This window comes from Petaurus breviceps, unplaced genomic scaffold, assembly GCF_028583685.1.
Source record: "Petaurus breviceps papuanus isolate PSGF00001 unplaced genomic scaffold, PetGlider_PUasm1.0 172, whole genome shotgun sequence".
Classification (NCBI taxonomy): Eukaryota; Metazoa; Chordata; class Mammalia; order Diprotodontia; family Petauridae; genus Petaurus; species Petaurus breviceps.
The window spans coordinates 2,695,315-2,721,219 of record NW_027185755.1 but is presented as its reverse complement, the minus strand read 5'-3'; the positions used below and the strand labels follow the sequence as shown (position 1 = coordinate 2,721,219).

General features: G+C 38.2%; 1 protein-coding gene across 3 annotated transcripts in view; it reads right to left on the bottom strand.

Annotated features, from left to right (window-relative positions):
- Nucleotides 1-20,668, bottom strand: part of BRME1 (break repair meiotic recombinase recruitment factor 1) — a 37,897-nt gene extending 17,229 nt beyond the window's left edge. The window contains exons 1-4 of one of the 3 annotated variants that reach the window (XM_069082940.1): nt 20,100-20,668; nt 17,804-17,885; nt 14,663-14,767; nt 5,916-7,490 (exon numbers count right to left, since the gene is read on the bottom strand). In XM_069082940.1, coding sequence (XP_068939041.1) covers nt 5,916-7,490; nt 14,663-14,767; nt 17,804-17,885; nt 20,100-20,338 — 2,001 coding nt within the window. In that variant the 5' untranslated portion in view covers nt 20,339-20,668. The remainder of the gene's footprint in view (nt 1-5,915; nt 7,491-14,662; nt 14,768-17,803; nt 17,886-20,099) is intronic. The other 2 variants (XM_069082942.1, XM_069082941.1) reach the window with 2 other exon arrangements.
- Nucleotides 20,669-25,905: the final 5,237 nt, after the last annotated feature.

Sequence of the window (25,905 nt, the reverse complement as noted above, 5' to 3'; positions counted from 1 at the left end):
ACTATTACAATAGTCCAGGTGGAAGATGATGAGGGTCTGAACTAAAGTAGTAGCCACGTAAGCAGAGAGGAGAGAGATGCTACAGATATTGTGGAGGATTATATGGCAAGATGTGACAACTGGCTGGATATTTGGGCATAAAGGAAAATGAAGAGTCAAAGATAACATTAAGTTTACAAACCTGAGTAAGGATAGTGGTGTTTTAAATAAGGTAAAAGTAGGGAAGTTCAGCAGAGAGGTTAATTTAGGGAGAAAACAATATAATCTGGCACAGTGACACTGGCCTGCTTATTATTCCTTGTATACAACACTCTGTCTCCCAACTTGGTACATTTTCACTGGCTTTCCCCCTATGGCTGGAACTCTCTCCCTCCTCATCTTAGTGTCCCAAAGTCCCACCTTCTACAAAAAGCTTTTCCTTGTATTCTTCAATCCTTAATGCCTTCCCTCTTAGATTATCTAAAATTTATCCTGTATATATATTTTGTTTGTACACAGTTCTTTGCAATTGTCTCCCCCATCAGGTTGTGAGCTCAGTGAGAACAGGAAATATTTTTTTCCTTTCTTTGTAACTTTAGTGTTAGGCACATTTCCTAGCATACAGCAGGCACTTAACAAATGCTTATTGACTTGACTTGGCTGAAATGAAGACTGCAGTTCACCTGCGTCTATTGATTCTATGGGACTCACCTCGATCCACCCAAAACAAAACAGGGGTGGGTGGTTATCTCATTGGTTATAGTGCCTTTGCAGCCACTAGAGGCAGGAGGTGGGTGTGCTGTGGGGATCACAAGATCCGATCAGCAAGAATTTTCCCAACAACACCTGTATTGCTGCTACTAACCCAGGAATGGGGTAGATTATAACTGCCAATGCTAAGAGGCCAATGCCGGACTCAGAGGACTCAGAAGTGAAGAAGGGGATTTGGAGCTTACATAGCAGAGGAAACGGTTGGAATAGGGAAGTACTGAGGAGCAAAGGTAGGTGCAACTGTGTTAGAGATTTGCTATCATTGAGAGGGGATGCAACATATCGTCAGACTAGTTAATCACACACCCCTTGGGCTCATGCTGTGGCCCTCACTTTAGAAACCAGTGGTCTGAAGGGCTGGTGCCTAAAGAGAAGAGAGAAGGGTGTCATCAAACACTGGGGTCTTTTAGAAGAGAAGGTACTATTCATAGGTTCAGCAACTATCAAGACAAAGGGCTAGACCAGATCAGATAAAAAGGTTCTTTCAGCCCAAGTATTCTCTGAAAGTCTTGCAGTATTCAGCAAGCTGTGCTCTTAAGCAACACTTGATTTAAAATAAATAACAAGGACAGAAGTAGTTAAGGTAAGTAGAAGGCTGATTATACCTATAGTTTTCTCTTATTCTCTTGTCCTCTATAATTTTTTGAAGGTACCTTCCCACTTTCTCCTCCAATCAGAACTCTTATGAATACTTAGGAAGGCTCTCTTATCCCGTGTTCCCATCGCAGAAGTAACTGTTAACAACATAAAATGTTTACTACATCTTGGGTGTCCTTTCCTTTTTTTTAACAGGATTCAAATTAAGATAAAGTTAAGTAGATTTTAATATCAGAACTTTAGGTCTCAGCCATACCCCTGAAATTAAAAATAATATTTCCAGTAATGAGAATTTGTCACGGCATCATGATCAACTTCATAGATATTTCAGGAAAATGAACATTTTGGGGGGACATGGATTATATCTCCTTTGGAGAGTATGCACACACCTCTTGATACCTCATTAAGAAACTTGAAAATACCTCTTGATTTCTCTCTAAATCCAGATAAAATCCTGCCTTCTACAGGCAGCCTTTGACAACCCCTCCTCATTTTAGTGCCTTCCTTCTGTCAATTCTTTCCTAGTTATCCTGCATAGAACCTTTTTGTACATAGTTCTTTGCCTATTTTCTCTCCCATTAGATTGTAAGTTCCCTGAGGGCAGGGGACTATCTTTTGCCTCTTTTTGTATCCCTAGTGCTTATCATGGTGCCTGGCACATAGTAGGCCTTAAATAAATGTTTATCAACTACCTGACTAGATACACATTCATGTTTCACTGAAGATGATGACATAATGTTATGGATGACCAAAAACCTATAATCTACCCTTTGCTACTCCTCTGAGGTATTTGGAAAGTGTAGGTCCGATAGGAAAGATAGTTCTCTCTCTGGCAACTCTAAATTCATTTTCCATCAAAGAGAAGTCTTAAGGTAGGGCTATTAAATTCCTAGGATAAACATGAGACTGTCTAGACTGACAAAAGATTTCCCCTTTAGAGACCTAAAATTTGTTTTATTTCCAGAAAGGGAAAAAGAATGGTATTAACTATTTGTGGCCTACTATGAGTCCTTTGTGATGTTTTGCATTTTCTGTGGAGTGAAATGAAGGCTACAATTTACCTGATGTTCCTTGTTACCTTTAGTGCTTACATGGGAACTGGGGGCCTTTTTACACCTATTTCTAAAGATCTAGATATGAGTAATAGGGTTTTTTTCCTTTTTGTTTTGGAGGGGGGAGGGCAGGGCAATTGGGGTGAAATGACTTGCCCAAGGTAACACAGCTAGTAAGTGTTAAGTGTCTGAGGCCGGATTTGAACTCAGGTCCTCCTGACTCCAGGGCCAGTGCTCTATTCATTGTGCCACCTAGCCACCCCAAGATATGAGTAATATTCTTAGGTTCCCAGAGGTAACACTGGGTGATAGAAAAACAAACCAGAGAAAAATAACTTGGGAACAGCCAGTCCTAGGAGTGAACCTAGTCTATGTAAGCCCCAAACTTTGGGTGCTGGACCAGGTTACAGTAATGATACCACATTGTAGGAAACCAGGAAAGTCAAGAGAAAGAGATAAAGAGGATAAATATTCCAGGCACAGGGGAAAGTCAGTGAAAATGCCTGGGGCCAAAAACAGGAGTGACTTTTTTGAGGAAAACAAGGAGGCTGTGTAGGGGAGTAAGGCATAAGAGGACAAGAAAGGTAGGAGGAGGACAGGTTATAAAGACTTTTGAACACAGAAGATTTTTATATTTGATACTGGAGGTGACAGGAAACCACTAGAGTTTTTTGAGTAAGGAACTGACATGGTTGGAACTGCACTTTAGGAAAATTGCTTTGGTGGCTAAAGGGAGGATAAATTAGAATGGGGAAAGACCCGAGGCAGACAGACCTATGAGCAAGCTATTGCAGTTGTCCAGGCATGAGGTGACAAGAGCCCACCAAGGCGGTGGCAACATCAGAGGAAAGATTGAGACATACAGGAGAGATGGTCAAGAAGCAGAAATCACAACAGGGGTAAAGATAATGAGTTCTGTTTTGGACCTTGTTGCAGTTTCATGATGTGCTGTGGGCATCATCTCAAAGAATTCAAAGTCAGACCACCTCTAATCCAAGTACAGGCATTTATTAAGGATTGACATCCCTCAGCAGTGGCTAGGTTCCAAGAGGAACCAGCAACTTAGTAAGACAAGACAGGCAATTTTATAATGTAATGATGCTGATTACACAGAAATTATGAATATTAAAAAGACAGAAGGGGTTTGTTAAGGAATTAGGTAATGGGGAGGGGTCCCTTCTGTGGTCAAACATCCTTGTTGTGCTGCCTTCTGATTGGCTAGCTGTTGTGATTCTGTCTGGTTAAGATGGATAATTAGGTATTATGGTGCTACCTTGGGCTAGATGGATGATGTGATTGTGGTTGAATATAAGGACACAACTGTTCAAATATGTGAACTGGATCTGGGGGCAGTGGCTAGCTAAGGGCAGTGGCTATATTGAGTCTGGGGCAGCTTTATTAGGATTCCATCAGACCTGATGAGTTTAAGATGTCTATAAGGCATTCAGTCCGAGTCTGTTAGGCAGTTGGACATACAAGCCTGGAAGTTAGGAGAAAATTAGGGCTTGATAAGTAGATCAGAGAATCATTGCATAGAAATGATAATTGAATCCATGGAAGTTGATGAAATCATCAAATGAAAAAGCACAGAAGGAGAAGAAAATAAGGCCTAGTACAGAGCCTTGTGGGACATTAACTATTGTTATATATACATATATGTGTATGTGTATATATGGTAGGTGTGACCTGGAGTTAGATCCAGCAAAGAAGCCTAAGAATCAATGGTTGAACAAGTAGGAGAATCAGGAGAGAGTAACGTCTAGAAAACCTAGAGAGAAGAGAATGTCAAGGAAAAGAGGATGATTGACAGTATTAAAGTCACCAGACAGCTCAAGAAGGATGAAGATTAAGAAAAAACCATCAGATTCGGCAAAGAGCACTGGTAACTTTGTGAGGGAACAGTTTCAATTGAATGATGAGTTTGGAAGCCAGGTTAAAAAGAATTAAGAAGAAAGTGAGAGTGAAGGAATAGAGGCACTGACTACATATGGCCTTCTTAAGAAGTTTAGTCATTAAAAGGAGAGATATTGAATAGCAGGTAGCTGGGATGAGTGGATCAAGTAAGAGTTTTTTGAGGAGGAGGAAGAGGTAGGCATATTTTTAGGTCATTGGAAAGAAGTCAGTAGACAGGGAGAAACTGAAGGTTAATAAGAGGAAGGATGAGAGAGTAGATAATATTCAGGAGAAGATGTCATGGAATGGGATCACTTGTGCACGTAGAGGGGTTCAACTTGGTCAACCTGGTAAGATAAGTCTTGTTCCCACTATACAGATGAGGAAACTGAGGCTCAAATATAAAAAGTACTTTGCCTATCACTGTAAATCAAATTACAGGTGGTATGTGTATAGCAGTTTATGCTTGGTGAGTGGACATGAGGGAAAGCTGGGCCCTGAATATAATTCTAGTCCTAGTTTAGGTCACTCTGGTGCCTTGGTCAGGTCTTGCTTTACTAATTTGTATAAGGGATGAATCAAGGAGATCCAGACAAGCATTTGTTGACTGCAAGACCCTGGAAACAGAAAGATGAATTGTACTCCAGTATATCCTGATTTATCAAGTGACCAGGGTTTTTTTACTCGTCCTATATGAGATTTACCAAATATAATGCTTCCACTTGTCCAGGCAAGTAAGCACAGATGGCTGGCACTGAGTCAACAGCAATAAAGCCAACATTTGTTTAGCTTTGTTCTTGTTCTGTTGGTGGCTGTTAGATCCTTAAAGGAAGTGAAGTCCCAAAAGAATCCCAACAGGACTCAAACTGTCCTCTAAAAACAAGGAATCAAGTGTCTTTAGCTAATCTTCTTTTCCTATCAGTGATATCCTTTTCTGGGATCAGATACTTACATGTTTTCCACATGTAACTATCATGCTGATATCTCAGAGCAGTCAATCAAGAAGCAAAGGTCTAAGTAAATTCTTCATTCTAGATTTGGCAGAAGGCCTGCTAGAAAATAGTAGGAATGAATGAAGGGTTCAGATACAATTCTAGACACATAGTGAATGAGACAGTATTTAGTTTGCCTTCTGATATGCTCCAGGGATGGCAAAATAGATTATTTTTTGCTGCCCATAGGTTCTTCAAAGCCTTTGTGATTGATTCAGCACAGAAACAAGGAACATATGTACACAATATGACCCACTATGTACATAAATGTGTATGTGTGTGTGTATATATATATATATATATATTTATAACTGATGGGAAACTCAGGTCTTGCAGAATGCCTATAGCTTGTATAAAATTATTTTTCACTTCACTCATTACCATAGGAGTTCAACATGTTCTGGATGATATCCAGAATTAACAAATTAGATATAAACACTTAAGACTTTTTTGCTATACAAATGGCAGACATTAAGTTGTTATAAGAAAGGGTTAAAAATCTAGAGCTATGTTAGAAGCAAACATCATATTGCAACTGCCTTAGAGAAAGGAAATCACAAACATTCAAATTTAATTGAATTGGTGTCACTGACACAATGACTGTCTGGATATAATATAGAGAAGGCCTTACTTGTTCAGATGGAAATCCAAAGTTAGGATCATCAAGAGCGTCACGTATCTGGCTGTCTGGCAAAAAATCTAGTTCCAGAGCTAAGGATTCTCCCCAGTCAGTATGATCTTTAGAATTGCATCCACTTTCAGACAAACCTGTCTTTTCTGAAGAAGGAGATTTTCCACTGTTCATGTTGGTCTCGGTCTCTTTGACAGGTTCAGCTATTATCTCTCTCCCCATGAACAAACAAGTAGTACTAACTGACAGACTGCTTTCCTTGAGACCAGGGTTTTGCTCACTTCTCCCACTGATGACACCTAACCCAGGTTCTTTTTCATCTACCAAATCTGTCAGCCAAGGCGATGTGGTTCTTGTCGCTGGAATCAGACTCACTTCCTTTTGGGCAGGGCTAGTAGTTACCTGTTTCTGTTCCATATCTAGATACGGATTCTCTTTTTCCAGGGCTAGAATGATGGTATCTCTGTGTTCAGCCTTGGGTATAAGATTCTTAGGAACTGATATAAGAAAAGCTGAATGGTCAGAGATCAATCTGATGCCTTCAGATGGCTCACCTTCATGTCCTGCCTCTTCTCTATCCTTCCCATCCTTTTCACTATAAGGGGTTCCTTCCAGCAGGACCTTGACAGAGGAGTTCCTATTGGAAAACAAAGGCACTCCAGTGCTTCCACTGATAGGCTGGCTAATCTTAGTAACCTGCGCCTTCTCTTTGGATCCAGAAATATCTATAATTACTTTTGAGTCAGTATCAGTGGGACATGAGTAGCTAAGACTTTCCTGCCTTGACATCCTGGACTCTTGGCTATCATAGCTGAGTTTTACATTTTGGTTCGTCTTGTTGGATTGTGGCACATTATCAGGGCCCCCCTGTTCTATAGCACTGTTACAGGGGTTCTCTTTGCCAATACTTTGCTCTCTAGAAGTTGTTAAGTTAGAATTTGATGGAATCATGGGTGAGCTACTTTCTTCACTCTTTCTTTGTCCCTCATGGAAGTCATCACTATATAAACCTCCTGTAAGTCCATATGTGTTTGAAGTTTCTACTTCCTCTTCAGCAATGTCAGCTTCATGGGTGGCTCTTCTGTCTGGCAGAGGTCTGTTCTGCTGTATTATTGAAGTACTAGTGCTTAATTGGGCTGCTTCTTTTTGGCTGTGGCTGCCTACAGCCAAAATCTCACGCATTGGTGTATAGTTCATTTCCATTTCAACAAGGGAGCCAGATTCCAAATTCTTGCTTTCTGGATTTTTGCCATTCAAAGTGTTTGTCATTCCCTCTGAAAGATGTTCTTTGTTAGTTCTTTCTTGCACAGGGGTTATACTCCCCATCTCTTGAGGAGTATTGTTGAATGTACCAGCAGCAATATAATGACTTCCATCTGTGGACTTCAAGGGACTTTGGTTGTCTTGCTCCTGCAAAAGTAGAACTCTCCCACCACCAACACTGTCCATTTCAGTAATCAAAAATTCATTTTGCTTTTGATCTTCTGAATCCCTGTTTTCCCAGATAGTTGCTAACAATGGCTCATCACACTGAACATTTTCTGCCTTCTGGTGATTAGACTCTGGAAATATTATCTATGGAGAAAAAAGTAGAAATTTTAGAGTCTTGAGTAGTTCCTTGCCCTATCTTCTCTTTTAAAAATATATTTAATTAATTTTGTTAAACAATAACAATTTAAGAATTTTTAACATTCATTTAAACAAAATTTTGAGTTCCAAATTCTCTTCCTCCTCCTCACACCCTTGAGGAGGCAAGCAATATGATATCGATTATGTGAAGTCATTGAAATATCCTCATCTAAAGGTATTCTACAGCTGAAATCAGGGATGGGACTAGGAATGGGACACATAGAAGCAGAAGCTAACCAGAATGACCAAATATACCAATCAATAATAATTTATTGAGTACCTACTATGTGTAAGTAGTATACATGCTGATGTAGATAATATGGTATAGTCCTGCCCTTAAAGAGCATACAATCCAGCTAGAGGAGTATAAAAATCATACATATGTTTCCCTAATTGATAAATAATCAAAGGATATGAACAGGCAGTTTTCAGAGGAAAAAATTAAAGACATCTATAAGCATATGAAAAAATGCTCTAAATCACTGTTGATTAGAGAAATGCAAATCGAAACAAATCTGAGGTACCATATCTCACTGGTCAGATTGGTTAAGATGACAAAACATGAAAATTATAAATGCTGGTGAGGATGTTGAAAAATTGGCACACTAATGCACTGTTGGTGGAGTTATGAACTGATTCAACCATTTTGGAGAGCAATCTGGAACTATGCCCAAAGGGCTATAAATAAATGCATATCCTTTGACCCAGCAATATTACTTCTAGGGTTGTATCCCAAAGAGATCACAGAAATAGGAAAAGGGCCTGTTAGTATAAAAATATTTACAGCGGTTCTTTTTGTGTTGTTAAAGAACTGGAAATCAAGGGGATGTCCATCAATTGGGGAATGGCTGAACAAGTTGTGTTATATCAATGTAATGGAATACTATTGTGCTATAAGAAATGAGGAGCAAATGGACTCCATAATAACCTGGAGAGACTTACATAAACTGATGCTGAGTGAGGAGAGCAGAACCAGAAGAACTTTGTACACAGTTACAGAAACATTGTATGTGTGACAACTAACTTGGATAGACTGGGCTTCTCTCAGCAACGCAAGGTTGTAAGATAACTCCAAAAGACTCATGATGGAAAGGGATATCCTCATCCAGAGAAAGAACTATAGAGTCCGAATGCAGATTGTAGCAAAGTGCTTGCTCTTTTTTACTGTTTTATTTTGTTTTGTTTCTTCTTTCTCATTGTTCACTCCACTGGTTATAATCCTTTACAACTTTACTAATGTTTAATGTGAAGGTATTTATAGATCCTATATTTATTTAATTGCATGCTGCCATGGGGCAGGGAGAGGGAGGGAGAGAAAATTTGAAACTCAAGGGACTATGAAACTGAATGTTGTAAACCAAAAAGTAAATAAATCAATTTTTTATTTTTTTGCCTTTTGGAGGGCAGTTGGGGTTAAGAAACTTGCCCAAGGTTACACAGCTAGTTTTTTTTTGTGTGGGTGTTAAGTGTCTAAGGCCGGAACTGAACTCAGGTCCTCCTGACTCTGGGGCCAGCGCTTTACTCACTGTGCCACCTAGCCGTCCCAATAAATAAAATTTTAAAAAAGAATCATACATATGAGTGAGAGGTAGTGTGGTTTGATGGATAGAGGGCTGATTTTGAAGTCACTAATAACTAAATTAAGTCTTGCATCTGTCAAATACTATTTTAGAATTCATAGTCAAGCAAATGGACTCAACATACCAGAAAACTCTTTAAGTCTTTAAATTACAGAGGAGTTATCAAACTGCATCAGTAAAGGGAATTTCTACCCTGCATTTGCCTGTACTGAGAAAATCTACGTGGGAACTAAAGGAAATGTTAAGCACCAAATGAGTGGTGCTGGCCATAAGAGCTGTGGGAGAGCCAAAATGGCAGGGTATAGACCAGGAACTGGCTGAACTCTCCCAACAAACCCCCTCCAAACAACTTTAAAATAATACTTCAAATCAAATTTCGGAGTAGTAGAGTCAACAAAAGGTCAAAGGGAGACATTTTTCCAGCCTAAGACAACTTAGGAGGTTTGTGGGATAGATTTGTAACATCAGGGTGGGTACAGGCTGGGGCATGGCAAAAGCACCAGTGGTGAGCCTTGGAAGTAGCTACAATAGTAGCAGCAGCAGCTTCTGGAGCTCTCAGCCCAGAGTCAGTAAATGGTTCAAGCAAGTGATCAAAAAGAGATTATAGGGGATTCTCTGCCGGCACTGGGTTCAACTGGCATTGATTTTGCCACTAATTTTTTTGTATTGATTTAGTGTTATTTCCCACTCTATTGCCCATACACAGTTCTGGGTCACAGTTCCAGAGCAGAGAGGGCCACTAGTACTTGTGGCTACAGTGGGGGCAAGGGCCCTTCCTAGGTAAAAACTAGAATACAAACCAGGAGGGCAGTGACCACACATCTCCCAGGATAACACTACCTTGGAAGCACTGAAAGCTTGCAGTCTCTTAGAACTAACTCTGAAAACAGCAGCACAAAAAGTCTGAAGCTTGGCATAGTGCTTCCTCACCTCCAGGTGAGCAAAGCCCAACTTTAACATAAAGTTCAAAGTAAAGAAATAGGTTGGGAAAATGCATAAATAGCAATAACAAAAACTTGACCATAAACAATTACTAAAGTGGTAGGGTAGACCAAGACATAAACTTAGAAGAAGACAATGTGAAAACAGCCACAAGTAAAGTCTAAAGAAAAATGCTAATTGGACTTAAGGCCAGCAAGAATTCCTGGAAGAGTTAAAGAGATAAGCATGGTAGAAGAAAAATTGTGAAAAGAAATGAGAGGGATGGAAGAAAATTATAAAGAGAGAATTAACAACTTTGTAAAAGAGAAATATTGAAAATAAAGAAAATACTACTTAAAAAAATAGAATTAGCCTAATGGCAAAAGAAGCACAAAAATTCACTGAAAGAAAGAACTTCTTTAAAAGTAGAATAAGCCGGGGCGGCCAGGTAGCACAGCGAGTAAGAGCACCGGCTCCAGTGTTGAGAAGACCTGGAGATCGAATCCCTGGCTCACACACTTAGCATCCACCCAGAAACACCTGGCCGTGTAACCTTGAGCAAGTTACTTAACCCCAATTGCTTAGGGGCGGCCAGGTGGCTCAGTGAGTAAGAGCATCGGCTCCAGTGTCAGGATGACCTGGATCAAATCTGGGCTCAGATACTCAGCACCACACCCAGAAATAACTGGCCGTGTAACCTTGAGCAAGTTACTTAACCCCGATTGCTTATTAAAAAAAAAAAAATAGAATAAGCCAAATGGAAAAGAAGGTACAAAAATTCACTAAAGAAAAGAACTCCTTAAAAATTAGAACTAGGCAAGTGGAAGCTAATGACTCCATGAGACTTCAAGAAACAATAAAAACAAAGTCAAAAGAATGAAAAAAATAGAATAAAATGTGAGATATCTCATTGGAAAAACAAATGACCTAGCAAATAGATTGAGGAGAGATAATTTAAAAATACTTGTACTACCTGAAAGCCATGATTGAAAAAAGAGCCTAGATACCATATTTCAAAAAATTATCAAGGAAAATTGTCCCATTATCTTAGATCCAGAGGGTAAAATCAAAATGGAAAGAACCCACCAATTACCTCCTGAAAGAAATCCCAAAATGAAAACTCCTAGGAATATTAAAGCCAAATTTCTGAGCTCCTAGGTGAAGAAGAAAATACTGCAAGCAGCCACAAAGAAACAATTCAGATATTATAGAGCCACAGTCAGGATCACATAAGATTTAGCAGCTTCCACATTAAAGAAGCAGAGAGCTTAGAATATGATTCCAGAGGGCAAAGAAGCTAGGATTACAACCAAGAATAACCTACCCAGCAAAAACTGAGTATAATCTTTCAGGAGAAAAAATGGATATTTAATGAAAAAGAGTACTTCTAAGCATTCCTGATGAAAAGACCAGAGCTGAATAGGAAATTTGATGTTCAAACAGAAGACCCAAGAGAAGGATAAAAAGGTACACATGAAAGTGTAATCATAAAGGACTCAAGGGAGTTAAACTGTTTATATTCCCATAGGGGGAGATGATACATATAATTCCTAAGAACTTTATCCTTATTTGGGTGGTTAGAAGGATCCTACATAGACAAAAGGCATGGGTTTGAGTTGATTATATTGGGATGATCTCCAAAAAAAGAATATAGGGGTAAGAAAAAGAGATGCACTGAAAAGGGAGGGAAGAGGTAGAATAAGGCAAATTTTCTAACATGAAGGAGGTACACATGGAAAAGCTTTTATAATGGAGGAGAAATGGGGAGTAGAGAGGCAGGCAATGATTGAACCTCACTTTCACTGGAATTGATTCAAAGAGGGAAGAGAATACACACACACACACATATGCACAATACAAATCTATTTTATCCAAGAGGTAGATAGGAGGGGAAGGAGATAAGAGATATGGGGCACGGGAGCCTATAAGGAGGAGGATAGATTGGGAGAAGCAATGGTCAGAAGCAAGACAGACTTTTGAGGAGGGACAGGATAAAAAGAAAGAGAAGGATAAACAGAGGAAAATGGGATGGAGGAAAGTACACAGTGAGTGATCATAACTGTGAATGTGAATGGGATGAGCAAACCCATAGAACAAAAGTGGATAGCAGAATGGATTGGAAACTAGAATAGAATACTATGTTGTATACAACATTTGGAATGTTGTGGACACATTTTATATATCATGCTTCAGCTGAAGTGAAGAGAGAGAGGGTAGCAATCATGATCTCAGACAAAGCAAAAGCAAAAATAGACACAGCTAAAAGAGACAGGAAACTTGTTGTTTGGTCATTCATTCATGTCTGTTTCTTTGTGATTCCATGGACCATACTACCGTTGGACCATAATGTCCGTAGGCTTTTCTTGGCAAAGATACTGGAGTGGTTTGCCACTTCCTTTTCCAGTGAATTAAGGCAAACAGAGTTTAAGCAACTTACCCAGCGTCGCACAGATAGTAAGTATCTACAGCCATATTTGAACTTGGGTCTTCCTGACTCCCAGCGCTCTGTCCACTGAGCCATCTAGCTGCCTCCAAATCAGGGAAATTATATTTTTCTAAAGGTACCATAGATAATGAAGTAATATAAAAAACTTTTTATAGTAAGTTTCTCTGATATAGGCTTTATTTCTCAAATATATAAGGAACTGAATCAAACTTATAAAAATAATACTATTTCCCAGTTGATAAATGGTCGAAGGATATGAACAGCAGTTTTCAGAAAAAGAAATCCAAGCTATCAATAGTCATATGAAAAAATACTCTAAATCACTATTGATTCAAGAAAGGCAAATTAAAACAATTCTGAGATACCACCTCACACCTATCAGAAATGACAAATACTGGAAGGGATGAGAGAAAATAGGTACATTAATGGACTGTTGGTGGAACAGTGAACTGGTCTAACCATTCTGAAGAACAATCTGGAAGTATGCCCAAAGGGCTATGAAATTGTGCATACCCTTTGATCCAGCAATACCACTATTAGCTCTATACCCCAAACAGATCAAAGAAAAAGGAAAAGGACCCATATGTACAAAAATATTGGTAAGAGCCCTTTTTATAGTAGCAAAGAATTGGAAATTGAAGGAATGCTCATTAGTTGGGGAATGGCTAAACAAGTTGTCCATATGATTGTGATGGAGTACTACTGGATGGAGTAATAAATGATGAGGGGAAAAAAACATGGTAAAACCAATATGAACAGAAGCAAAGTGAAGTGAGTAGAACCAGGAGATCATTGTGTACAGTAACAACAATGTTGTAATGATGATCAACTGTGAAGACATGACTACTCTGATTAATACAGTGATCCAACTTAATTCTAAAAGACTCATGATAAAAAAAATGTATATGTACCTCCAGTGAGAGAACTGATGAGCTCAGTGCAAACTGAAATATAACTTCCTTGCTTTTTTTTTGCAATAAGACTAATATGGAAATATATCTTGCATGATTTCCCATGTATAATTAATATATTGTTTGCCTTCTCAATGAGTGAGGTAGGGGTGGGAGAGAGGGAGAGAATCTGGAACTCAAAATTTAAAAGAATGTTAAAATAATATTTTAAAAAATTAAACAAAAGTAAATGCTATGGGAATTCAAATGAGGAAGAGATCGCTGCAGGCTGGACTACTAAGGGAAGGTGTCACTGAAAAGGCAAGATACACATCGTGTCTCAAAAGATGCCTAGGGTATAAATAGGCAGAGAGGAGGAAAAGAGGACATATTTTCCACAGCTGTTTAATGCAGCAGAAGCAAGAATGAGCCATGAATAACTGGATGACAATGAGTAGAACCACCTGGCTCAAGCTGAGGGATCAGAATGTGAAGTTATGTCACAAAATATATTTCTTGGAATGTGAAGACTGCACGTGGTGGGCATACTACAGAAGGAGCTAGCTGCCCTCTCTTCCTCTTTCACATAGTATTATTACTGTCCCTAGTATCTAGATATTCACTTCTCCATAAAGTCTTTATAGCTGCCAAAATCCATAAACACATAGATAATTTGGTGATGCTTTGGGATAAAACTGACCAACTACAGGGCAAGCAAAACATTTTAACCCAATTTCATCAAAGTTACTGGGAACCACCTTTTTCAGTTACTCAGTTCTGACAAAGGAGAGCCTCTCCCACTTCTTTTTCTGTTGGGGTTGCTAAATTCACATATTGAAAGTTGTGATGCAACATCTTCAGTTATATTTGCCACCAGACATTAATACCATCTGCAACTATACTTCAAAGCACGAAGGTCAGGAATGGGGAGCATCTTGTTCATGTATGAGACCTTAAGTGTCCCACAGACTCCAGAAAACTTGAAAATAAAAGGTTGATTACAGGGATCTAAATTGGATTATCATCATGGGTTTGAATGACTTTTAAAAAGTATATAACTCTAGTTTTGTCTTTTATGATTCCCACAGAGCCATACTAAATTAAATTCCTTTATTTAAAAAGGCTGACATATTATACATTTGAAAGTATACTTCCTTTCAAAGCTGAAGACTGACCCATGTAAAAACTCACATGATTCACATAAAGCAAAAAAGTTATTTTGGCAGTAGTGGTAGCCAAATAGTAGGATGATTTCAACATGGCGTATTTCAGAGCTTGTACCTGCTTAGTATTGCTACTTCTAGCAGTTTTTTCTTTTCTCTCAGTTTTTTGTGTCAAAGATTTCTTGGATTGTGCAAACACTGGAACAAACTTCATTTCTGAGTTCTATAAACAATGATAAAAGAGCAAAGTCAAAGTAGAAGATAAAAAAATTCCTTTAAAGCTTTCCCTTTTAAACTAAAAGATTAACCATATCAAATGTGTTCCCAGGTAAAAGCTTTTAACAATACTAAGAAAGATACATAAAAGTACATTTTTACTGACGTCTAGAAAAATGTGGTTCTACAATCTACTTCACATTTGGGCAGTGAAAAGTTATACTTTCGATTTGTTTTTAGCTTTTCATATTTTTTTTGTATCACTTTCATCTCTCAATATGTACCTCCACATATCCCCTATCCAGAGAACTATCCTTTGTAATAATACGGAACAAAAAACAAAAAGAAAAAAAGGCAATTCTGAAGAACTACATGCTAAACACATCACAGCTCCCCACATCTGCAAAGAAGGGAAGGAACTGCATAATCATTTTTCTCCTTAGGGACGAACTTAGTCATTACAGTTACATAGTGTTCAGTTTTGATTTCTTTTTTTTTTGTTCTTTCTATTTGTATTGTAGTTATCATATTCTTTCCCAAGTTCTATTTATTTTCACTTTGCATCAACTCATAAGTCTTTCCCATGCTTCTCTGTATTCTTCATATTTGTTTCCTATGATGCAGTAATATTCCATTAAGTTTACATACCACAATTTGCTTGTCCATTTGCCAGTTGATAGACATCTATTTTATGTACAATTCTTTGATACTACATAAAAAATGCTTTTATACTTATTTTATGCACATAAGACTTTTTTTTCTATCTCTGGTCCCCTTAAGGTATATATGCCTATTAGTAGGATCTCTGGGTCAAAGGATATGGACATTTTAATCATATTCTATGGAAATTCCTTTCCATAATGGATATTCCAAATCATAACTCTAGCACTAGTTCATTGGTGCATTTGTTTTTTTTCTAACCCTTCAACAATGACTACTAGCATCTTTCATCATTTTTGAAAATTTTCTGGTTTTGAAGTAAAACCTCGAAATTGTTTCGATTTGCATTTCTCCTAATATTATATATTTGAAGCAAATTTTCATATGGTTGTTAGCTTTCAATTCTTTTGAAAATTGCTTGTTCATATCCTTTCACTATTTATCCACTGGGAAATGGTTTTTGGTCTTACATATTTGTGTTAGTTCTTTATATATCCTGGATATCAGAACCTTATCTTATATCTGCATGTTTGATACAAAAAGTTTTTTCCCCCAATCAATCATTTCCCTTCCTATCTTTGATACTTTCTTATCATTTATTTTGCAAAAGCTCTTCACATCATATAATTTACATAATCCATTTAATCTTTTGTGATTTCCTTCATCCCTCATTTGGTTAAGAATTTGGTTAAGTCATAGTCATGAAAGTCATAGTCAACCTTCTCTTCTACTTTTTTTTTATGGAATGACCTTTACTATTCAGGTCACATATCCATTTTGAACCTATTATGGTATATAGTGTAAGCTGTTGATCTAAACCCAATTTCTGCCAAACTGACCTCCTTCCCAGCAGTTTTTGACAAAAAGAGAATTCTTCCCTAAGTATTTTATGTTCTTGGGTTTAATTTATGCTCTTGAACACAGTTACGAAGTTCAGTGGTTTCTGATTCTTCCTCATATAGCAGTTTCCACTGATCTACTTTTCTATTTTTATTTTTGTGCTTTTTTTTTTTGGAGGGCAATTGGGGTTAAGCGACTTGCCCAAGATCACACAGCTAGTTTGTGTGTGTGTGTGTGTTTGTGTGTGTGTGTGTGTGTGTGTGTGTTAAGTGTCTGAGGCCAGATGTAAATTCAGGTCCTCCTGACTCCAGGGCCTATTCACTGTGACACCTAGCCACTCCTACTTTTCTATTTTTAGCCAATCTCAAACACTTTATTGTTTTATACAAAATTTGATGTCTGGAAGTGCTACACATCTTTCCTTCCTACTTTTTTTAAAAAAAAAATTTCCCTTGAGATTCTGAAACTTTTATTCTTCCAAATGAATTTTGTTATTAATTTGACTAGCTCTATAAAGTACCTCTTTGATAGTTTGATTGGTATAGCACTAACTCTGTAAATTAATTTAGGTAGTTTCACCTCATTTTTATTTTACTGGTGCTGCCCAACTATTATCAATGACTCTTTAATTCAATAAATGTTTACTAAGCATCTACTATGTGTCAGGCACCATGCTAAATGCTGGGGACACAGAAAGAGACAAAAGACAGTATTTAACTCAAGGAGCTTACAATCTAATATCCTTCTAATTATATGTTCTTTTTTTTTTTTTACTTTAAAATGTTTTATAATTGTATTTATACAGTTTTTGGTGTGCCTTAGTAGATTAACTACCACATATTCTATGGAATTTGTATTTATTTTGAATGGGACTTCCCTGTTCTTTTCTCCAGGATTTTGTTACTGATGGATAGTAATGCTGTTGATTTTTGCGAGTTTATTTTGTATCTTGCTACTTTACTGAAGCTATTGTCTCAATTAGTTTATTTACTGATTCTCTAGGACTTTCTAAGCAAATCATTGTGTCATCAGCAAAGAGGAATAGTTTTATCTCATCTTTGCCCATTTATGCCTTTAATTTCTTTCTTTTTTATTATTACTATCACTAGCATTCCTAAAACTACCAAATAACAAAAGGGAAAAGGGATATCCTTTCTTTATTCTTATATTTAGAAAGTTTCTAATGTCTTTCCACTAAACATAATGGTACTTTGGAGTTTTAGATATATAGTTTTTTCATTAAAATGGTTCTATACCTACGCTTTATAGGGTTTTTAGCATAAATGACAGTTGTATGTTGCTAATGGATTTTTCTGCATCAGCTTAAATAAGCATATGTGTTTTTTTGTGGGATGGGGAAAAGAGTTATCTTTTTAATATTATTAATAATGATAATTGTTTTCCTAATTTTGAATCATATTTACATCCCTGGAGTTGGATTTATAATCCACCTTGATCTGGGTGAATAAGTAGGTTGCACTTTTGGGGAGTAATGAGGTCTTATTAGCTGCAAAGTGCTTGGAGACTTTGAAAATAGACTCACCTGGGGAAAAGAAGAGCAAACTGGGTCCCTTCTTAGTTGCCTAGGTTCTTTAGTAGGACCATTTGTGCTTTCATCGACTGGGCTGGTTGGAGAAAGATTAAATTAAAAAAGAATTATAACTCAACTGGAATGCCGATTGGAATATAAAAGAAATACAAAGAATTGTCCAACAGAACAGTATCAACAATCCCTAAAAAGAAGACCAAGAACATTTGACACACCCCCTCCCAAAATTAAACTGAGTGAACTCTAGCATTTTTCTGATAAAAATATAGAACAAAGACTGATTGGCACACACCCTCCTGATAAAACAATTTAAATCAGTAAAAAGTTGAATAATAAAGTTAGATAATTATCCCCCTGTTATGGTTTAGATATAATCTTACTGGATGCCCCAGTAACTACTGGCTGCCTCCTAAAGGCAACATAGTACTGGACAGAGCACTGGATTTGGAATGAAAAGAACTGGGCTTGAATCTCTACTGCTACTTACTAGTTACATGACCTTTTAGGAGTCCATTAATCTCTACCAGCCTAGGCTTCCTCATTTATAACACAGGGGGAGTTTTAGTATTTAGTCTTATCAAGTGATTCTAGTTCAAGGAAAAAGAAGAAGACAGAATAAAAAATAGAATTGCACTGACAGGTGGGATATGTGCCTTCATAGGATCCAAAGATACTGTAGGGATTTTCAGAGATCATCTAGTCCAACTCCCTTACTTTACAGATGAAGGATCTGAGGCCCAAAGAAATTAGGTGATTTGTTCAATATAACAAAGATAGTAGGTAGCAGAACCAAGATTTGAACCCAGATACCACCAAATGACCTTAAGCAACTCAATTTCTTACTTTTGTAATTAAGGAGCATCTGATGAGAAAAACTGTGAGAAGTAATGAGCATCTCTAGGTGCTTTGAGCTCTATGAAGAGTGTTAGAATCAACAAAACTTTGCTGCAAAGCATTCCAATCTATCTGATCTCTGTAGTTCTATGCTCCTCTTCATAATGTATATAGGGATATATCTATATTTAGTCTTTTAAAAAGTGAAAATATTTATCCTAGTAAATGAAATTACATTAGAAATATATCAAGGAAAAGCTATAAATCCTTAAAGCAAAAACTCTAGCATCCTCCCCTAAAGAGCAAGCCTCAAGGCTATTCCTCCTGACAATGGAAAAACTGATAGGAAAGATAAAAATCCTTAGGATACATTGATTGTTTTCTGCTGACCCATGCAATGTATTACAATTGCATTATTTTGTCTGATCCTTCTAAATGGTTGGGAAGATTTCTCCTTGTTTCTAAAATTGTGATAATGTTCCTCTCTGTCCAAGTGATTTTTTGTAGCACCTTAGTTCCTGAGATAACAAATTTCTGCATCCTAAGTAGAGATAAGAAAGATAAGCTTTTTCAATCCTATGTTCCTCTTCCCATTAAGCCAGTCACTGCCCTAGAATCCCTGGGAACTAGAAAATTTAAACATCCCTAATGTGCATCAGAAATATGAACCTTTTATATAAAAAGAAAACTTGTGATCCATCTTTGGGATAAGCTGCTACCTCTCTCCCTCAACTAGCCATCAATAGTGCCAACTCAGAGGTTTCCTTTTCCATACTGACACCTTGCTTATCTACACTAAACTAGCTGATCTGAGACCACAATCTGAGACCCACTACCCAGATGGCTAAGAGAAAACTGTCTTTATTAATGCAATCCTCCCAAGAACCCAGAGAGTTGCCACCTAATTCCCACCAACCATTTGGGGAGCGCCACCTTTTCCCTTTTCTTCACTAGTTGATCTGAGACCACAGACTTTTGTGCTACTCAGATAACTAACTGGTAGAGATGCAGCCCAAAGCAGAGACATGGAAACCATCCCATCTCATTCCTGGCTTTGCCAAAACTTCAATTGTTTACAAGGAATATCCTTCAGTAAATCTCATTACAATTTGAAAGTTCTAGGCATGTGGACTGGTTTTTTTTTTCTTTTCTAGGGGCAGCTCCTAGTTTATCACAAAATCATTCAAGTTAAAGGGCACTAAGTAATACAAGCAGGAGAATCTGATCAGTTCTTTTCATTTTTTTTTTCAAACATCAAAAGTAAGCCTACCTCATTTGTGAAAAAGAGTAGAGTACTAAAACAGACAGACACGACTAACATGTATTATTATGGTTGATCTTGTTCTTCCAAAAGAATTCTCACTCCTCATATTAAAGCCTCTGGCTACTGCTCATATGCTGCTGTTTTGATTTCTGCTGCCGGGAAAAGCTTGTATGACATTTTACTTTAGGTTACCTGATATCTGCTTGGCTACTCCCTTCTCCATCTTGTTTTGTGACTGTTGCTACTTCTGAATCTTCCAAATTAAAGTATCTTCCCATTCCAGAGTTCTCAGGCTTCATGTCAGTGTTTCCTATTCTTGGAGTCTTTTTGGATTTAAGAAAATGGCCCTCATCTCCTGATTTGGAGACAGAGGAGGAAAAACAAGCAGGTATATTAAACCTCTCCTTGGACACAGTAGGTGGCACTGTCATTCCAAATAATTCAATAGTTTATTCACTGCTTGATTAAGAAATGAGAGGGTGGGAGGCGACCAGGTAGCACAGCGAGTAAGAGCACTGGCTCCAGTGTTGAGAAGACCTGGAGATCGAATCCCGGGCTCAGACACTTAGCACCCACCCAGAAACACCTGGCTATGTAACCTTGAGCAAGTTACTTAACCCCAATTGCTTAGGGGCGGCCAGGTGGCTCAGCGAGTAAGAGCACTGGCTCCAGGGTTGGGACGACTTGGAGATCGAATCCCGGGCTCAGACACTTAGCACCCACCCAGAAACACCTGGCTGTGTAACCTTGAGATCCAGGGCTCGGCTCGGACACTTAGCACCACACCCAGAAATAACTGGCCTTGTAACCTTGAGCAAGTTACTTAACCCCGATTGCTTAATAAAAAAAAAAAAAAAGAGAGAGAGAGAAATGAGAGGGTGCAGATTTATTTAATGTGTATGTTGCAAAATAAGTTGGTCCTGCAAGGTCCTTGAGTGGCAGAAATTCTTAGCTATCTGCTAAATGGGAGCTTGGATTTAACAATTTTCCTATGAGCATTAAGACATTTAGAAACTAAGGACTTATGTGTGTCTGATAGTCTTAATGACTCTTCTAGGCACTTAAGATATCATGAATTTTAAAGTACAAAGTATGCCTATACCAGCTTAGTTGGATGAAGAGCTAGAGAGGAAAGACAAGAACAGAAAATCTTAATAACTTAATCCCCCTCAAACCCGAAATCCAAACCAAGATGATAACTCTAACCAATAAATTTTGTGACTCTTTTTACTATTTGACCTAGTCTGTTTTTAATGTGTTATTTTCTTCAGTATTTTTTTTTGCCTCCTTACCAAGTTGTTGACTCTTTTCACAATTTTCTTGCATCACTCATTTCTTTTCCCAATTTTTCCTCTATCTTTCTTGCTTTATTTTAAATCCTTTTGGAGTTCTTTCAGGAATTCTTTTGGGGCCTATGACCAATTCATATTTTTCTTTGAGGCTTTGCATATAGCTGTTTTGGCTTTATTGTCTTTTGAGTTTGTGTTTTGAACTTCGCAGTCACCATAATAACTTTCCATGGTCATATCCTTTTTTTGTTGTTTACTAATATTTTCAGACTATTTTTTGACTTTTAACTTTATGTTAAAGTTGGGCTATGCTCCTGGGGTGTGTAGGGGTACTCTCCCAAGCTTCAGGTTTTTCATGCTACTATTTTCAGAGCTAGTTCTGGGGCGGCGGAGGGTCCTATAAGTTTTCAGTTCTTCTAAGGTGGTATGACCTGAGGAGAGGTGTGGTTACTGCTTTCCTGGCCCCTGCCTAGTCTGTGAGCAGCTATAAACATTCTTTTTCCACCCTCAAACCATGGTCAGGGTCCCTGCTTCCCTGCAGCCTCATGTACTAGTGTGCTAGTGCTCGTCCTTGCCCTGAATGGGTCACATATGGGCAGTGAAACAGAGAGTCCTGCACTCAATGCCAGCAAAGAGTTCCTGGTGATCTCTCTCTGACCCCCTTCCCATCTATGGGCTGAGAACTCTGGAAGCCTCCGCTGCTGATTCAATCACCCTCACCAAAGGCCTGCTGCTGACTCACAGGCGCAGCCTGTGCTACCACAGCCTATACTAGACCATGCTCCACTCTCACCTAGTGAGACAGACCTTTCCTGCCAACTTTTTCACTTGTCTGGAGCTAGAAAGTTGTTTCATCCCATCCTTTTGTTGGTTCTGCTGGTCCAGAACTCACTGTGAAGCATTCTTTTAAAGTTGTTTGGAGGAGAATTTGGGAGAGCTCTGGCAAGTCCCTGCCTTTACTCTGCCATCTTGGCTCTGCCCTCTGCCCCCCACCCCCCATCCCATCCCAATTGTTCAGGCTGCTTGTCACACTTGGAATGGCCTCCCCTTTTATCTGCTGTCCAGATCCTGACCACTTTTTTCAAGGCCCAGCTCAAGTCCCACCTCCTCCATAAATTAAATCATACAGGTATTTATATAGTAATATTTGCAATGAATTTCATATCTGTGAAAGTTAAGGAGATCAACAGTTGCTCATGGGGCTTAAGGGGAAACTGAGTTCTGAGCATGAACTCTGGACAAGAATGAAGCTCTCTGAGAGGTGAGATAATAGGAGAGATTTTGCACATATACATATGTTGCAGTCCTTCCCCCTTTTGCTATTTCATGGGTTTGGTCTGGGAGAAAGACTGCCAGTTCACCATTATACCTAGGTCTTCCCATATAGCTTGTCTACCATTCTTTCTCATTCAGGTGCCAGTTTTGATGCCAGAAAGCTAACAGAAGAGACAATGAATTGCTTGGTTGGCCATGATAACCACAGCAAGCAGGTGGCCAGAGTAGCACTCAAGACCAACATTTTCTGCATGCTATCACTAAAGCAGTTGACACAGTCCCTAATTTCTGTGATCAGGACCAGTTAGAACTAAGAAATAGACCTGGAACAGAGATGCAAGCTACCTTCCTGGCCTATGCATGCCAACACTGCTGGGGTAAGTTAAGTCTAGGCAAGAGACAGAGTTGCAGACATCTGACCTAAGTAGCCTTTAAACATTTTTCTAATTATATATATAAAATACACATATATACAAACGTGTGTGTACGTATCTTTTGTTTTTACATCATCTCCATATCTCAGTATAACCTGAATGGACATGTCCAGACCAGAGCCAGTGACACATTAGCATATCCCTCTCTTTTGTCTACCCATCAACATAAACCCTTGTTATAATGACTAAAAAAAGATGGGGGGGGGGAGAAACAGTTCAGCAAAACTAACCAACACATCAATTGTGTATATATTATGCCATAATCCATTCCCATAGTTCCTCAACTCTGCAAATAAGAGGATGGTATGCTTCTTGGACCAAGCCTGGTCATTATAATTATAGTTGTCATTTTCATTTTTTGTTCTTTCCACTTACATTGGTAGAGTTATTATGCATACTTTTTTCCTTTTCCTATTTATTTCACTCAATAACAGCTCCTAAGTCTTTCTAGGCTGCTTTGAATTCTTCATATACATTGTTTCTTATTATACAGTTCCATTCTGTTTATGTATCACAAATGGACATTTCCTTCTATTTTTACTATCCTTGGGGATATATGCTTAGCAAGGGGATCTCTGTATCAAAGCAAAGGGATTACTAGATATTTTAGTCACTTTTCCAACATAATTCCAATTGCTTTAGAGAATGGTTGGTATTGGTGCTATCTTTCTATAGCCCTCCAGTTTGACTGTTTTCATCTTTTAACATCTTTGCCAATATTCTGCCAATTTATGTGAGGTAAGACCTTGGAATTGCTTTGGTTTATTTTTATATTATTAGTTATTTGGAGCAATGTTTATATGACTGCCAATAGGATACAATTCCTCTTTTGAGAACTATTTATTACTTTGACAATTTATCATTGGAGAAAGTCCTTGGCCTTATATATTTGTGTTATTTTCAATATATCTTAGCTATAAGAAATATTTGATGCAAAAAAATTATGAAATATTTGATGCAAAGATTCTTCCCTTGTTATCCTAGCTATATTTACTATTTATTCCAAATAGTCTTGATTTTATACAATTGAAATTATCCATTTTATCTTCAGTGATCATTTAGATTCCACTTTTGGTTATGAATTTTCCCCTGGGGGTAGCTAGATGGCACAGTGAATACAGCACCAGCCCTGGAGTCAGGAGGACCTGAGTTCAAATGTGGCCTCAGACACAACACAAAAACTAGCTGTGTGACCTTGAGCAAGTCACTTAACCCCAACTGTCCTCCCCCAAAAAAGCAAAAGAAAAAACAAAGAACTTTCCCCTGAATATAGGCTGTGAAAAGTACCTGATCATTTTCTCCCAGTGTGGTTTTTAAAATTCAAGTTGTGTTCATTTTGAGTATATTATGGTACATGAATGAAAAAAAAAAGCATTTATTAAATACCTGATATATGCCAGCCACTGACTGTGGTCTTAGTGGTCTGCCAAACTGCTTTTCACTTTTGGTAGTAGTTCCTGTCAAAAAGTGAATTCTCCCCAGAGTAATTTATATTCTAGGACTTATTGAACTCTAGGTTATTAAATTCACTAACTTTAGTCTTCTTTTTCAAGCTTGTTCCATTGTAATTCATCTCTTTGCTAATTCCCTGGGGTTTCCTGAGTGCCCAGCAGTATTTTTGAGAGCTAAATCAGGTGGGAGGACAAACTTCTCTCTTATAACTTTTCCTTGCCCTTAGTTGATACAGGTTCCTGACCTCTGAAAGTGGGACTCAGATACAATTCCTTCCCCTAATCTTTCTGCCCACAAGGTCATACATAGTGACAGTGGTTGGAAGCATCTCTTGAAACATAGCTTATTAATTTTATTTGTATAGTAAAATGTGTATGGCCACAGTGTACATCATCTGTGCAATATATATAAGGAGAGAGAGAGAGAGAGAGAGAGAGAGAGAGAGAGAGAGAGAGAGAGAGAGAGAGAGAGAGAGAGAGAGAGAGAGAGAGAGAGAGAGAGAGAGAGAGAGAAAGTCTGTGAGAGCAGTGGAGAGAGTGAGAGAAATATAGAGAGAGAGAGAGAGAGAGAGAAAGAGAGAGAGAGAGAGAGATTAAATGAAATTTCCTAGAGTAGGGATGGGGAATCTTCAGCCTCAAGGTCACATTTGACCCTCTAGATCTTTAAGTGCAGTGCTTTGACTAAATTCAAACTTCAGAGAACAAATAATTTTATCAAGAGGATTTGTTCTGTGAAGTTTGGATTCATTCAAACGATTGAATTTGAGGACATAGAGGGCCACATGTAGCTCAAGGCTGCATGTTCCCCACCCTGTCGTAGAGAATGGGATACGAATGGTATAGGCAAATCAAGATTTCCATTATTTTAGAAATTTAGAGTGATAGTTCATATTTCATTTCCCCTATATTAAAATTTGAATCTGGTTCTTGAGGAAGGATATACCTGCCCAACTGTGCCTGTAGGAACAAGAGTGATCTAAAAGCTGTCAGCAAGCATCCTCTAATGAGTACTGAGGATCCTGAAGATTTAGAGGGAGTTAGTCAACACATCCCACACTGGATACTGGGCTGGTAGTCTGAGGGTAGTACTACCTGGTGATTATACACTATTCTTCCTTGCTGGGAAATTAAATCAAATTCTTTTCTTTAGGCTTTCATTCAGTGTCACTTCAAAGACCCCACCCCTCAACCCCCCTCACCCTAGGTCCCCCTCCCTAGTACACAGGAGACACTCACCAAGTACACAGGCAGCCCACAATACTATTTCATTTATTCAGTGGCTAACTATGTGCAAGACACCAAACCAGTTTCTGTGGGAGATGAAGATGGGAATTGCTCTCAAGCAGTTTATATAAGACAGGCATATCTATAGCTATAATTCATATTGGAATAAAGTATATGAGAGATGAAAAGTGGTAGGAGGGACACTGGAATAAGTCCATAGTGATCTTCCCCTCCTTTGAAGTCTGTCCATCATTATCTCTACAAATATTTGGCTTGGTGGTATAGAAGCAGAACAGTATGGTAGAAAGAAAAGCCTGGAAAGAGA